Source organism: Geospiza fortis, unplaced genomic scaffold, assembly GCF_000277835.1.
Source record: "Geospiza fortis unplaced genomic scaffold, GeoFor_1.0 scaffold145, whole genome shotgun sequence".
Classification (NCBI taxonomy): domain Eukaryota; kingdom Metazoa; phylum Chordata; class Aves; order Passeriformes; family Thraupidae; genus Geospiza; species Geospiza fortis.
In genome coordinates this window covers 1839354-1853561 of record NW_005054362.1, presented here as the reverse complement: position 1 = coordinate 1853561, position 14208 = coordinate 1839354, and the positions used below count along the sequence as shown (strand labels likewise).

Here is a 14208-nt window from a genome sequence, read left to right as displayed (position 1 = left end):
GTTTAACAGAAGAAAATGCATCAAGAAACAAACCCAAGCCTTCACCTCTAGCGAGATACGTGAAGATCCCCACCACTTGTACAGTCCCTCTGCAGCTCCCCAGCTGGCAGGCAAAGACCTTTTTTCCTGATCTGGTGGAGAATCCTGAAATATTGCCCCAGCAGTGGAGAAGTGGTGTTTATGAAAGGACCTCCAAGTGCATTTTTGGAGGGCTCAGTGCCTCAAGAAACATGTCTGAAACAAAAACACGGTCCCTGCAGGGCCCACGGATTCAGAAGGGAACCCACAGATGTATCAGGCAGCAGCATTTGCCCCTACAGAATCCGTCTCCCCCTGGGCAGGGGCACGGGCAGGGAAATCGTGCCCTTACCCTGGCTCATGCTCCTCCAAGGGGCCTGGAGCTAAAGAGATCTTCACCAACAGCAAAAACCTCCCTGCAGACTACAAAAAAATCTTCATTCTTGCCTGAAGAGCATTTGGCTTCCAAAGCAAACTCCAGCCCCTTGCTTTTCCTTTGAAGAAACTTAAAATAGGCTTGGGAGGGGAAAGCAGGCAGGAGAGCAACTTCCCGGCCATGTGAGCTCCCGTGGGGATGAGGAGCCAACCCCACGAGGCAGCAGAGCAACCAAAACCAGAGCAGGGAGAGCCTGGGATTTTGCGTGGGCTCCTCTTAAAGCGAAGTTTAAAAATGGAAGAGAAGGAAACACAGGAGTTATTTTGAGAAAGCGGATCTGAAATTAGGAGGCGGCACTTTGTTGGACCGGCTCCAGCCACGGTTCCCTGCAGCACAAAGCTGCTGCAGCTGAACCGTGCTCCCGGGGTTATTTATAGCACCCCGTAGGCAGCAGGGCTGGAATGGGAGGGGTTCTGGTTGGGACCAGCTATGTCCTGCACACTGATAAGCAAAGCCCTTCTCCAGAGGCAGGAGACTGCACACAGGATGGTGCTGGAAAAATTCCTGTCCTGGTACCACATCCCCCGGGCAGGCAGGGCTGTGGGAGCAGCATGGCAAAGGGGCAGGCTGGAGAGGGATTTTGTTTAGAACAAAGTTCAGGAGAAGTGTGGCTGAAATCAGCAGAAATCATGGAAACCCTCAGAGACACCTCTCTGCATGCAGCAGAAAGCAAACAGCACAGCCAAAATGTGCTGGGACCAAACCGCAACCTGGCAATGCCCGTTCCATAGCAAAAGATTTTCACTCCTACAACCACAAGCACTATTTTTTTCTGTCCTTTAAACCTCAGCATGCTCTCTCTGAGAGCCAAACCACCGCAGCAATTTGCTGCTGTCCACACAAAGCAGGTGGGATGAGCCCCAGTGCTGCGGAAGGGAAAGCAACACTCCTCCCTCTCCAGCTCCTGCAGGCATGGCCACCACAGGGCTCTGAGCAGACCAAGCACGAGTGCCCTCCCCTGGGCTCACCCTGGCCACCAGGGAACCTCAGTCAGCCTCAGAGGCATGAGCCCAGCCCCTCCCACCTGGCCCAGGGGCTGATGCTCTCCAGGGCTGCCCTGCAGGCTCCCCCACCTCCCCGTGCTGAGCTGGAGCCATGTCCCCACCGCACCAGCAGTGACAGAGCACTGTCCCCAAGGCTGGGGCCAGCAGGTGATGCAATGGGGGTTACAGATGACTCATCATATCAGTAAGAAAACAGAGGAAACTGGTGACATGTGAGCCATGTTCACACCAGTTCACACCATTCCCCATCCACCCTGCACAGAGTGTGACAAAACCACTCATTTCGGTTCTTTGCTGTTCTCTGGCTTTGGCTCATCACTGCCAGACAGTTTCAGTCCTTGGCTCGCTCACACCCCATCCATGGCCAGTGGGGAGCCCCCAGACACAGCTGGGCTTCCACTCACACTCACTCTCATCCCACTCTGCTGTCTTCTACAGTGTCCTTCAAACACACACTAAGGTTAAAGTGATGTGCCAGCAAGGCTTTGCCACTGCAAACCATGGCTGAACATTCCACCACTGCAAAACTGCTCAAAGTGCTGGCATTGCACAGAAAACTTCCAGAAATCCACGTTTCAGCCCTGCAGCAGTCACAGGAAAGCTCCAGTCACCCAACCTAAGAGCTGGGGCTGTGTTGCAGTCTGCCTTCCAGCCTCCAGCAGATTTGGGATCTCTGCAGTTCTCATCACTACTTCCAAGACCTGAAAAAGCAGGACATGGCCTTATCTGGTCTGGACAGATATCACATTTAATCACAGACAAATCTTCAAAGTCAATACACCTGTTGGGAACTCCAGATCCTGAAACAGACACCAGGAACTTTAAAAAGCCAAAACAAATGAAAGTTTCCTTAAAATCCAATAAAAAATTAAAAGATCCCCAATGACTCCAGGATAATTGTTTAAATTTTATCTTTTAAAAAATCTTGTTATTATGCAGAAATGTCAATAGTATCTGAATTTTTGCCTTTCCAGTTTTCCTCCAGACTTTCCAAAAGCCCATTTTGCATCACCAAGCTCAGATGAGGCAGAATAAAAGCTATTAGAAACAAAAGCAAAACAAACAAGACCCTTTCATCAGCCAAATATGAAAAGCCCCCAACCCAACTGCCATGTAAACTAGAACTTGAAAAAAGCCTCGTAGATTAAATGCTCAAAAGCACTTTTACTGTTAAGGTCTTATTTACTGCACCAGCTCCGTGCTGACGAGGCAGGCCCCATTCCTCCCTTTCTCATGTAAATCAGGAGTTCATAGAAAATCAGAGTTCTACAGACATCAAATCCCTGTAGGATCTGAGTCACACTCAGTGTCTGTGAGTGGTTAACGGCAAGATTATATTTTGCAATGCTAAAAACCTTCATTTATTTATTCTCTTATTTATGGATGGGGCATTAATGCTTTATGAAGGTATTTGAGGGTAAACTGATAGCTGGGAACGTGCTCTGCACAGACACAACAGCAGCAGGAGACCGAAAAAGTTCCAAACAGTCCTTTGAATTCCAATTTTACAGCATAATGCTGAATTTATAGATAGATAGCTGTGCCCTTTTGAAGGAACAAGCATCAAGACAGAAAACGAATTAAAATTTAATCTTATTGATTTCCACCAGCTCAATCTCAAGAGCGAGACAGATGCTGCTCCCGCTGCCTGCACTGCATCAAACCCAGTTTTCCCAGGGCTGACAGCAGGGCAGGGATAGGCTCCCGTGGCTGCTGGCACCCACAGGGGTGACATGGGGACTGGTCCTGCTGTGGTGGGTCACAGCACGAGGTGTGCCCTCCCTGGCACGGTGGCAGAGGACGAAGTCACGCCGTGTCCTGACGCGACCTCTCTGTCCGTGATAAATGAGCGCAATGTTTCAGAGGAAGCTGACGTGAGCTGCTTTGTCTGCTGGCCTCTGAGCAGCAGTCCTGCACGACAGGGACCTCAACCACCCTCATCTGGCTGGACACCTGTGGGCTCCACATCACCACACAGTCAGAGAGATGGCACAGGTACCTCTTGTGCACATAGGCAGGAATTTTTGGGATGCACAGGTGACTTGGAGGAGAATTCACCCAGCCAAGCCTTGGTGGGCTGATGGGTGGCAGCTCCCTCCAGGACACACTGCCAGCCCTGTATCCCAGGAAAGGCACAGAGCAATGCTGCTGTCCTCCCTGGGCTCAGCAAGGGACTTGGAAATTTCCATTTAAAGCACAAAAACATCTTCAAGCCCAGGTATGTTCAATTGATTTCAAGGGAAGGCAGGAGCAAGGAATCCCGTGAATGCCCAGTGGAATAAAGCTAAAAATACACACAGATGATCTGTCCTGGTTGTGGGGATTTGAGGTGGAAGAAAGGTAAATTCTGTTGATACAATAACACATCCCAGAGCTGCAAATTAAACTCCTCAAGGAGGCTGTGTCACACAGTCACCCCTCTTAGGTGCCAGACTCAGCAGAGATCAGCTTTCTTCCACAGGGTTTAATTTAGGAGATCCCCAATGTTTCCATCGCTGTCAGCCTCTGGATCAACCAAGGCATCCATCCCAACCTGATTTTTCCAGGTAGTTCTGTGCCACCCTGCCAGCACCCAGCTCCTGGGGAGGAGCCCCTGAGCATCCTGCAGCCAAAACTGTCCCCTGGGCTTCCCATGGGACTTCTAAAAGGCTCCTGGCAATTTTAGCCCCCATAACTGTTTTCAAACACAATTTTGTTTCTTCAAAGACTGAACACACTTTTGAAAATATGACTCAAATGCTTCTGACAATGCTGCCCACTGTCTGTTCTCAGGTTAGTCCATAGACAGTACCAAAAACGTTATCTCCCTTTCTCATAATCCTTTCAGAAATGGTACAGTTGACACTTACAGTTGAAATTTCGGCTCAGATACACAAATGTGTGTTTTTCTGGGTTATACGGCAAAGATTTCCCAAAAAGTACATTTTGGGGTGCAACTTCACAGCCCTTCTTTGGACACAAGAGAACATGGCTTTGGTCAGCATACAGCAGGGGAGAAGGCACCTGGATCTCGAATACCAACTGTTCCTCTACAATCCAAGTCCCCTAAAAAATTCCCAAATGCAACCACAGCCTCATGGTCCAGGATTTGACTGCAGTCAAGAGCAGCTTCTCTCTGCTCTTCCCCAGCAGAATTTGTACAGTCACCTTTTTTTTCTGGAAATCAATTACATGTCCAGCAGAGTGTGGCAAGAGGGGATTACAGGTCACATTTTCCATAATTATCCTCTCTGACACCGAGGAACTTTTCAAATCATACACATTAAGTAGGTCACAAGAGGGAACGGCAGCGTGATGGGCATTTAGCATCAGAAAACCTGAATTTGGAGAAAATGGGATCCAGCCCAGCGCCGCCCTCATCCCAACCCCTCATCCATACCCAGCTCGGTGGTGAGAAAAATACACAGACTTCCCTGATGAACCATAAGCTAAAATTAGAAACCATTCACGCCTGCAAAGCCACAGCTATCGCCAAAAGGAAAGTAGGTCACAGAATGGCTGGCTAACTTGATTTTCCGGCTTTTCTAGCTGCCGTGTCCAGGTACCCCCTCCTCTCCCATGGCCCGTTCTGGCCCCTCCTTTGTTGGGTATGACTGCGGGCAGTGTGCGGCTCGGCAGGGGCTGGCAGGCGCGGTGGGAACGGGCAGGGCAGCGCCTGTGCCCGGGGCAGCACAGAGCCCAGCTTCACACAGAGCCCAGCTTCACACAGAGCCCAGCCTCAGCCAGCAGAAGCCCCTGCCCCAAGCTGCTGCCTCCCACCTGCTCGGGGATTGGCACAAGGGCTGGCTTGCTGCCCCTTCCACAACGTTGCTCTTTAAAGATCGTTTCAGGCTCTGCCAGCACTTCTGGGGTGCTTTCCTTTCTCGCCTCCTCCTGAGGCCTGAATATCCTCTTTTTATTTGCATTTCTTAGCGTGCACTGCCTCCCTCAAGCAAGCCACAAGCCAAGCGATGCGAGTAAATCTGGCTTTCCTTCCCTTTGTGCATGGGCTGGAGCCCTGGCTCAGCCATTACCGACACTTTTCCCACAAGCAGACCTCCAGGCATCAACTTCACTGCTTTTCCACGGCACAGAAGAGGCAGAAAAGCTTAAAATTTGGCTCAGTGACCTTCATCACTCAAAATCAATACATTTCTATCCGGCTTGCAGTCCTTTGCTCCTACCAACTCACCTTGCAATTAATTGTAAAGCTGCAGGTCAGCACAGGAGTGTCTGGGCTGCTCCCACATTCACAGACAGATGGAAACACCCGGAGGATCTGCTGCCATCAAACCCACCCTATTGCTGACCACCATTCACTCTTCTCCAACTCACAATCTCCATTGACTCTAATCCCAAGACCCTTCCTCTTCCAGCTTTCCTCCTCCTGGCCCCAAAGGCAGAGCAATCACCACTAAAATGCATCCCAAACATTCAGTACAGAGAGGCTGAAAGCTGAGCCCCTGAATGTTCTTCAGAAGGGCAATTACATCCCGATTCCCACCCTTGTCACTGGAGCCCTCACAAATATAACGCTCAGCACTCCCTTTTCCCTGCAGCCCCAGCTCAGCCCCTCCCTGCTGTGGTCCTGGAAAGGCTCCTTCCACCCTCAGCCATCCCAGCTGGCCAGGGATGCTGCCAGTTCTGTGTGGCCAACAGACAGATCCTGTCCTCTCCAAAGGAGGAACCTGCCTGCAGCCTGCTCTGGTTTCTGTCAAGCCAAAAGGAAGGTTGTTGGTTGCAGTCTCCTGCCCACAGATGGGCTCCTCACACACGACACGCAAGGGAACTTGACAAGAACAGGGAAGAATCATTGTCTGCCCATCCCTGGCATAATTCAGACATGAACACAGAGCCAGATTTGAAATTATACAAACATCTGGTGTCCAACGTGACCTTTGCTTGCTGGGCACCCACCTGGAATGAGTCACCCATCACAACGGTTCATGGAGAAACCCCTGGCACCAAGCTGGCTGAGATCCCCCTCATACTGACAAAGGGACAAGCCAGCTCTGAGCACTGTGTGACAGTGTCCCAGGTGTATGGCCATGGGCACTGTGTGACAGTGTCCCAGGTGTATGGCCATGGACTCTCCAGGAGAAATGCAGACCTCCATGTTTGCCCTCCACAGTCTCTACCATCACCCAAGGGACAGGGCAGAAATGCCAAGGGACCACCCTGAGTGCTGCTGAGGCTTGGAGAGCAGAGCCTGTGTGCTGTGAGAAGGTGGTGGGAGGGAATGTGTGACCCTTCTGCTGGCAGGGGCAGAGACAAGAGGTGACAAAGCAGGACAGCGGGTTGGCAGGACACCCAGCCCTGAGCCCCAGCTAATGGGGACTGCCACCATGCAGGCTGCTGGGGATGTGAGGGCTGAAGATCACCTTTCCCTCCTGCCTCACCCTCACCATTTCTTCCCCTTATAACGTGCTTCAGCTACACAAGAGTGTCCAAGGAGGATGGGGCTCAAATGAACAGGAATAAAAATGTTTGGGAGCTCTTTTTTTTTTTTTGAGCCTTCCCCTTGCACAGGAGGCACAAGCCATCTAGCCCAGTTCCCCCAGAGAGGGCCCTTGGTGGCGAGAATGGCTTTGAGAACACTCAGCAGTGCCCCCAAAGCCCAGTGCTGTGCAGCCATCACCAGCTGGCGCCTGCTAATGCTTCACACACATCGACCTCAGCCTTCACCCACTCACACAACAGACCGTGCCAGCTCTGGGTTCCTACTGCTCAGGGAGAGCAGCAGATGGAAAAAGGAAAACCAGGAAAATTGCACTGCCTGGGAGCGCAGGGTAGGCGATTTTTTTTTTCTTTTTAGGAGTCAGGCACCTGGATTTCTGCAGCTCCCAGTGAAATCGCAGGCCTCGCAATTCAAAATAATTAGCGACTGGTAGTTTTCCTTTTATGCAAAATCATCCTTTTTATCCAACACCTAAATGAAAATGAATATGCTTGATTATCTACCAAAGGGCCCAATTTCTGAGCATTGCTCCGATGCACACAGCAAAATTCATCTCTCCTCGGGCTGCTATTACAGGCAAGGGCTGATAAACGAGCGGTCAAGGCAGAGATCCAGAGCCAGGGATGCCAGCCTGACCTTTGCTAATGCTATTTACAGCATCAAATATCCAAAAAACCAGCCATGGCTGCATCCACATCCTTGCTGCTCCAGCCTGGGGGGCTTAGGGACAGCCAGGAGAGCTCACAGCTGGCCTGCCAGTATTAGAGCAGCACAGATGTCACCCTCCATCCATGCCGCCCACCCACCACGTCAGAGCCCACCCCTTGAGGCAGCTTTCAAGCTGGTTCACTCCCAGGGGAGAGGATGAAGCAAACTCACAGGAAACCCCCCGGGCAGGTTCTTCAGCAGACATTAGTGCTCATCTGCACCATCCTCACACCATCCTGATAGGGCTCCATCCATCCCACTCCCATGGCCTCCATCCCGAGGTAACAGCCAGGAAAACCCCCCACCTGATACCCCCCAACCTCCCCACCCCTGGCCACGGTGACACGGCACAATCTCACGTTTGCCCCTCCACCAGACTCACCCTGTTCTCGTCGTAGATGATCTGCACCAAGCTGCGATGTTTGGACTCAATAGGAGGGGGAGAGATGGGTTTTTCAGGCTCTGGTGGTTTGGCTGCTTCTTCCTCCAACTGTTGCTGTGGGAAGAGAGGGGGGAGGAGGAGGAGGGTGAGTCACAGCAAGAGACGCAGCCGTCCCTGTCCACACGAGACTCTCTGAGGTGCCCTGGGCGAGGCAGAAAGCGCCATGGCAGGAGAGCTCCTGCCAGCCAGGGGCTGGGGAGGCAGGGGAGAGGGAGGAGAGCTCCAGCAGCCCCGGCCACGCAGGCGCAGCGCTGCCTGCCCCGGGCACCGGCCCTGTGCTTGTGGCTCGGCGTGCTTGGGGTATGGAGGATGAGGACCTGCCTCAAAGGAGCCTCCTGGAGCGGGCCCGAGGCTAGAAATAACGATTTTACTGGGAACACCTAAATGAAACCACAGCTCCAGCCCAGCTCCTTGCTGCTACCTGCCTCTGGAGCTGCTGCTGCGTGCAGGGAGAGGTGGAGGAGCCAGCGGTGATGAGCAAGGCTGCTCTCCACCCTCAGCTTCCCCTTCCAATGGAGTGGTTGGAGGACATGCCTTGGGATGACTGTGCTGGATTAAGTGACTCGTGCACCAGCCACCCCTGCACTTTGCAATATCACCTGGTCAGCAGCTAAACCTGACATTCCACCTGCAACGTAAGTCTGAGGAACTGCTCAGCTGAAAGAGGAAATCCCAGATTCCTGCAGGCTCCTCCTGGGGCCAGGCTGTGAGGAGGGAGAGCGCAGCCGTGCGCGGCAGCTGCGGGGCAGCACAGGCACGGGAGAGGGAGCGCCTGTCAAAAAACACTGACAGTGTTTTCCCTGCTAGGCTCTCAATCTCCAAATCTTCCCAGTTGTTTTTTTCCCTGTTGAAGCACGAGGAAAATCGAGCGAGTCTTGTACGAGGAAGAAAATGCAGCTGGGACTTGGCTTGCACCAGAGCACAGCACTGACTTCCCAGAGACAGTGGTGGCTGGGGCCTGAGAAGAAGGTGAGCATCTCTTCCTCCTCCTCATCACCTCTGCTCCTGCTGATGACACCTTTAGCACACCAAGGTAGAAGGATACACTTGGCATGAACCCAAGAAATCACTAAAGCACCCTGACAGGTCGAATGGCTTGGCTGAGAAAACTCACACTCCTAAAATTGTCTTTCAATTGATGAAGCACCCCATGCTGTGGACTCCCCACAGGTGGATACCTCACCCCAGAGATGGAGAAGCAGCAGTATAGGGAACACCAAGATACAGCTAAAAAAGCTGCTGCTGCCAGCCAGAGTTGGGAGCAGGCTCTGGCAGGGCAGGAGAGCCTGTGTCCCATAAACTGGCACCACCAATGGCTTTAGAGTCACTCCAGCCACGAGTGAGAGCAGCCAGGAACTGCCCAGCTTGGACGGGGATGAACCTCTCCCAGCACTGCAGGGATCTGTCCCCTCCTGCCTGCAAACAATCACACCACGGTGGCACACTGAAGGCTCCAAGGAACAGCCCTCTGCTCTTCTCAGGCGGCCCAAACCACAGGACAGGGGACAAGAGCTCCCCAAGACGCAACTGCTGAAACCATGACTGTACCAAAGCTGTATTTGGCACAGAAGCAACACTTCCAGGACCTGCCAGCTCTTCCCTGGTGTCCTCCTAAGGCACCCTATCACACATCCTCACTCCCATGGGATAAACTCCAAAAACTCCAAAGAACAAGCCAGGAAAAAGGATCAGATACATCTACTTCTCTAGGGGAAAATATTTGTGTTAAAAAAAAAAAAAGTCAAAGCATCCAAAACTTGGCTGCATCGTTCTGGAAACCCACAAAAATGCTGCCAAGTGGTCGGGTGTGTAGCAAGGGATTTCAGAGGAGAGGGTTTGATGGCCTATCAGGAAACGAAAGTTTGCCACTAAGTGGAGGCTCATTAAAAACAGCTCATTAGAAGAAAAAAATACAAATCTAATTATAGCTGAAATACAGCAGAGAATTCAACTCTACTTGCTGTGGTGTAGCCCTGTATGGATGTTAAAGGGCCAGATGCTGGGGTGGGGATGTGAGGACGGGCTGGAGGAGGCAGCACACCTGACTGCAGCCTCGACAGCTCCTCCTGGGAGCCGTGGGAAATGGCAAAGCGAAATAGGTCAGGGTTCCCAGACAGGGACAAAATGGATTTCTTAAAGGTCTGCCACAAAAGCCAGGCTGGGACGGTGACCTTTACAGGGAGAGAGCGGGATGAGAGATGAGTCCTGACGGCTGCACACTACCTCCCTCACCCAGCAGTGGCTGCCCAAGACCTCCCTCCTCTCCCCACATGGAGGACAGGGCAGCAGTGTGGAAGGGATGCAAGGTGCCACCATCACCCACGGCATCCACACGGCAACCCATTCCCAAGTGGAAGAGGTGCCCCCTCCAGGAGAGAGACCCTTTGGTTGGACCATGTGCTACAGAGGGACTCTGCAGGCTGCAGCACTGGTGGGAAGGTGGGTGATGCTTCAGGAAGGTGGGTGATCCTTCAGAAAGGCCCCATCCCTGCAGGAACCAGCTCCCTTGCTGCAGACACCTGCCTGGTGGAGCCAAGGCTGTCACACACCCACCCAGCTGCCCTCACCTGGGCACTGGGATGCTTCACCTGCCCGGGCAGAGCAGAGCCTTCCAGCCACAGGGAGGGCAGCTCTGAAAACCACCTTCAAAGAGAGCGCAGGAAACTCAGCTCGATGGAAGGGGAAAGCCTGGAGCTCCTCCACCCAGCGGCTCCACCTCCATCACCAGGTGGGAGTGTTGTACTCCCGGAGAGCCCTTGGCTGAGCTCAGCGCCCAGCGAGGCTCAGGCTCTGCCGCTGCACAGAGCAGCCCAGCAGTTTATTTCTCCTTCAGATTGCGGTGCTGCTGCCAGGAATAAATGCATAAGGATTATCCTTCCCTGTCAGGAAGAGGGGGAGAGAGGACTCGGAGAGATCTGAGCGCATATGGCGCATGAATGAGCGGGGGATGGCTGACGGAGGTGGCCTCCTGCCAGGGGTGTGCAGGGTTTGGGGAAGGTTTCTCAGCTTTGCTTCTTGCAAAGTCCAGGCAGAGCCTTCCTAGCCATTTTTGGAACAACCAGAAAGCGAGAGAAGGTGGATTGTGGTTGGTTGGGATTTTTTTTTTTTTTTTTTTTTTAGTTTTTTTTGCACAGCCTTTCCATACAAGTGTATTTAATTACCCTGAGAAGGCCTCCCAGAGACAGAGGGGAAAAGCATTAGGATATTCTGGCTGCATGTGATTTCTCCCCTGCTCCACCGACGTTCCTGCAGGAGCAGTTTCTGTTCCAGGCTCACTGCTTTCCCTCTCTTGTGCTGCTGCACTGACAGCTCAGATGCACAGATGCACAAAACGTTCCTGGAGCATCTCAGACACGACCCACTGCTCCAAAAACACTTCTTCCCAGATGTGCTAGCTCTGCTGGAGGACTGGGATGGGGAAGGAGGCCATACTGGGGGGGTCAGTTTTGTTACCATATAACTTTGCCACCATGTGCCAAAAATTAAAAAGAAAAAATAGAATAAAAGGAAGGGAGGGGACACTTTTACTGCCAACAGCCACTTTCACCTTCTTCCCCATTTAACACAGCATTTTTGTGGGCAGGAAGAATCATAAAATTTGTTCCTAGGGAAGAAATAAAGCAACTGAGCAGCCAACAATAAAAACCCCATTTCCTCACGGAAAGACAGTTTGATTTTAAGGGCGAGGAGCATATGCTGCTCCTGTCAGCATCAGCAGCAGCTCCTCAGCACCCCGGAAAAGTCAGGCAGTGGATGATCAGAGCTGTCAGTCCTCCCAGCTGCCATGACAGGGACCTTCCCTGTCCTTCCCACTCAGGAAGCCTTTTTCCAGAGCAGGAAATAACTGTGGTTGGCATCTCTTTGCTCAAATGTGAGTAAGAAACATGGACCAGCAGCCAGGTGTCCTCTCCAGGTGGGAGAGGGGAAGGGCTGCCTTCACCCCAAAACCAGCAGGAGGAACCTCTGTGGTTTCCACGGCTCCAGATGTTCCTCTGGGCCCCGTGAGCTGGCACACAGGGCTCTGCCTCACACCCCAGCACAGCTGCTTCTGCTCAGACACCTCTGCAGCAACACATGCAAAAAAAGGGTCCTTGGCATTAATTAAACCTTATTGTTTGAAAACAAAATGAAAATATTCCTGCTTTGTCTTGCAGGACAGAAAGGAACTGGTTTTGGTATGGGAAAACACAGATCTGATGGGAAAGAGCAAGTGCATGCTCATTCTAAGGAGCTTCAAGAGTAGAGGTTTTGCTCCATTCCCAAATTCCTACTGTAGCTACAACCCCTTGGGAAAGGTCATTCCTCTTGGGCAGTTTGGGATTAACCATCAGGGAGTTCAGAAACTCATCCCAAGCAAAGAAAATAAAACAACCAGAAAAAAAAGAGGCAATGATTTGCTTTAAAAAGTGAAAGCCTTTAAGTCTGTGGGTTTTTCACAGATGTCCCTGAAGGTTTTGTCATATTAATCTCTTAATGGGTTTATAGTAATTATGTACAGGCCAGCACTGAGTGAGCCATCCTTTTGCTGGGGAATGCTCCTGTGCAGGGGAAAGCTGCAGCCAGGAAGATCAGATTGAAATCCCTGCTCAAGCACAGCCCTGACTGGAGCTGCATCAGATGCTGCCCAAGGCTGCAGAGCTGGCAAGCCCCAGAGAAAGGGGACTGGATGCACTGGAAGGGCCATTTGGTCATTGCAGCAACGTTTCAACAGCCCAGTACTGAATACTGGCAGCAACAGCAGCACTGGGGAGAGACAATTGCTGGAAAGGAGAAATAAAGGACCTGGTGCTGCACTGGGCTGTCCAATGACTCGGACAAGCCAGGCTGTGCTTCCAGCTCTGCTCCTCACCACTTGCACATCCACTGCCAAGGCACTGAGGACACGTTTTTCTCTCTTTTAGGTTCTCTGACACGCAAAGAGCCACGAGCTGGGTTTCCAAAGCTCTCTCCCTCATCGTGTGACTAGCAGCTCCAGACTGCAGGCCCAGCAGCCACCACCCATGTCACAGCACACAGGGACACAGATGATCCTGTGCACTGGCACTGGCACTGCCACTTCCCCTCCTGTGGCCGTGCAGGGGCAAGGACAGGGCCTGTGGCAGCATGCAGAAGTGAGGACACGTGTTCCCCTCCACACCACAGCCTCCTACCTGCTTCTTCTTCAGCTTGGAGATCTGCTGCTCCACCATGGTGATCTCGCGGTCCACGCGGTCCATGTTCTGGATCAGCTCCTCCTTGGAGAGCCGCGCTGGCAGCAGCTCCAGCTCGGCCTCGCCGTGGGCCGGGCTCACGGGGGACACGGGCTCCAGCTTGCCAGGCAGGCCACGCTCCTGGCAAGGGGAAAACAACCAGATCAGCTCTCTCCCAAGATCCTTCTCTCATCCTCCCACAGCTCCCTGGCCCATTCCCAGCCTCCTGAGATGCACAGAACCCTCTAAAAAACCTGCTAGACGAGGGAGTACCAGCTGTCAGATCACATCACCACAGGGCTCCACCACCTCCAGCAGCTCCAAAGACAACCAGGTTATTCTCCCAGGGACACGACAGCAGCTCGTCCTCCTGACAAAGCCTCAGAGGCTCACACCACCTTGAGTGCTGCTCATGTTCTTACAGGATCAATAAACCATCCATATTCAGGAGCTCTGAGCATCACTGTCCCTTCAGAGGGCTCAAGGCTACACCTTCTCTCAAGGCAAAAATGAGACACCACAATCACATGCTCCTTGTGCCACAGAGACAAGAGCAGCATGAACCATGCTGAAGGAGAAGGGGCTATGAAGGCAGCCCCTGGGAGGAAAGAAGGCTCCTAGCTCCTTCATGGCTGTCTTTCTCCATCTCTTCCCAAACCCTGGGGATACTGTGAGTGTTGGATGTTGAAATCATCCATCCAAACATGGAGAAAAAAGGGATAGGTGAGTCAAGATAAAAACAGACCAAACTGACATTTTTCAAATTCCAGCTGAAGAGGCTCTCAGCTTAACAAGAGCCTTCAAGTCAGGGAGACTGGAGAGATCAGCAAAACCTCCATGGCCATGACAGGGAGCAGCAATAATGACCCAGGGCTGAGGGAAAACACATCAAAACAGTCAGCTTTGCCCCCAGCAGTGCAACACCTTTGCTGAGCTCAAGTGGCTGGTATGGCAGGAGCATCCTGCAGCCAGGC

At 52.3% G+C, this 14208-nt stretch overlaps 1 protein-coding gene across 1 annotated transcript in view; it reads right to left on the bottom strand.

Annotated features, from left to right (window-relative positions):
* Window positions 1–14208, bottom strand: part of NCOR2 (nuclear receptor corepressor 2) — a 151926-nt gene that overhangs the window by 97202 nt on the left and 40516 nt on the right. The window contains exons 4-5 of the mRNA XM_031059450.1: window positions 13196–13375; window positions 7986–8099 (exon numbers count right to left, since the gene is read on the bottom strand). Of these exons, the coding sequence (XP_030915310.1) occupies window positions 7986–8099; window positions 13196–13375 (294 nt within the window). The remainder of the gene's footprint in view (window positions 1–7985; window positions 8100–13195; window positions 13376–14208) is intronic.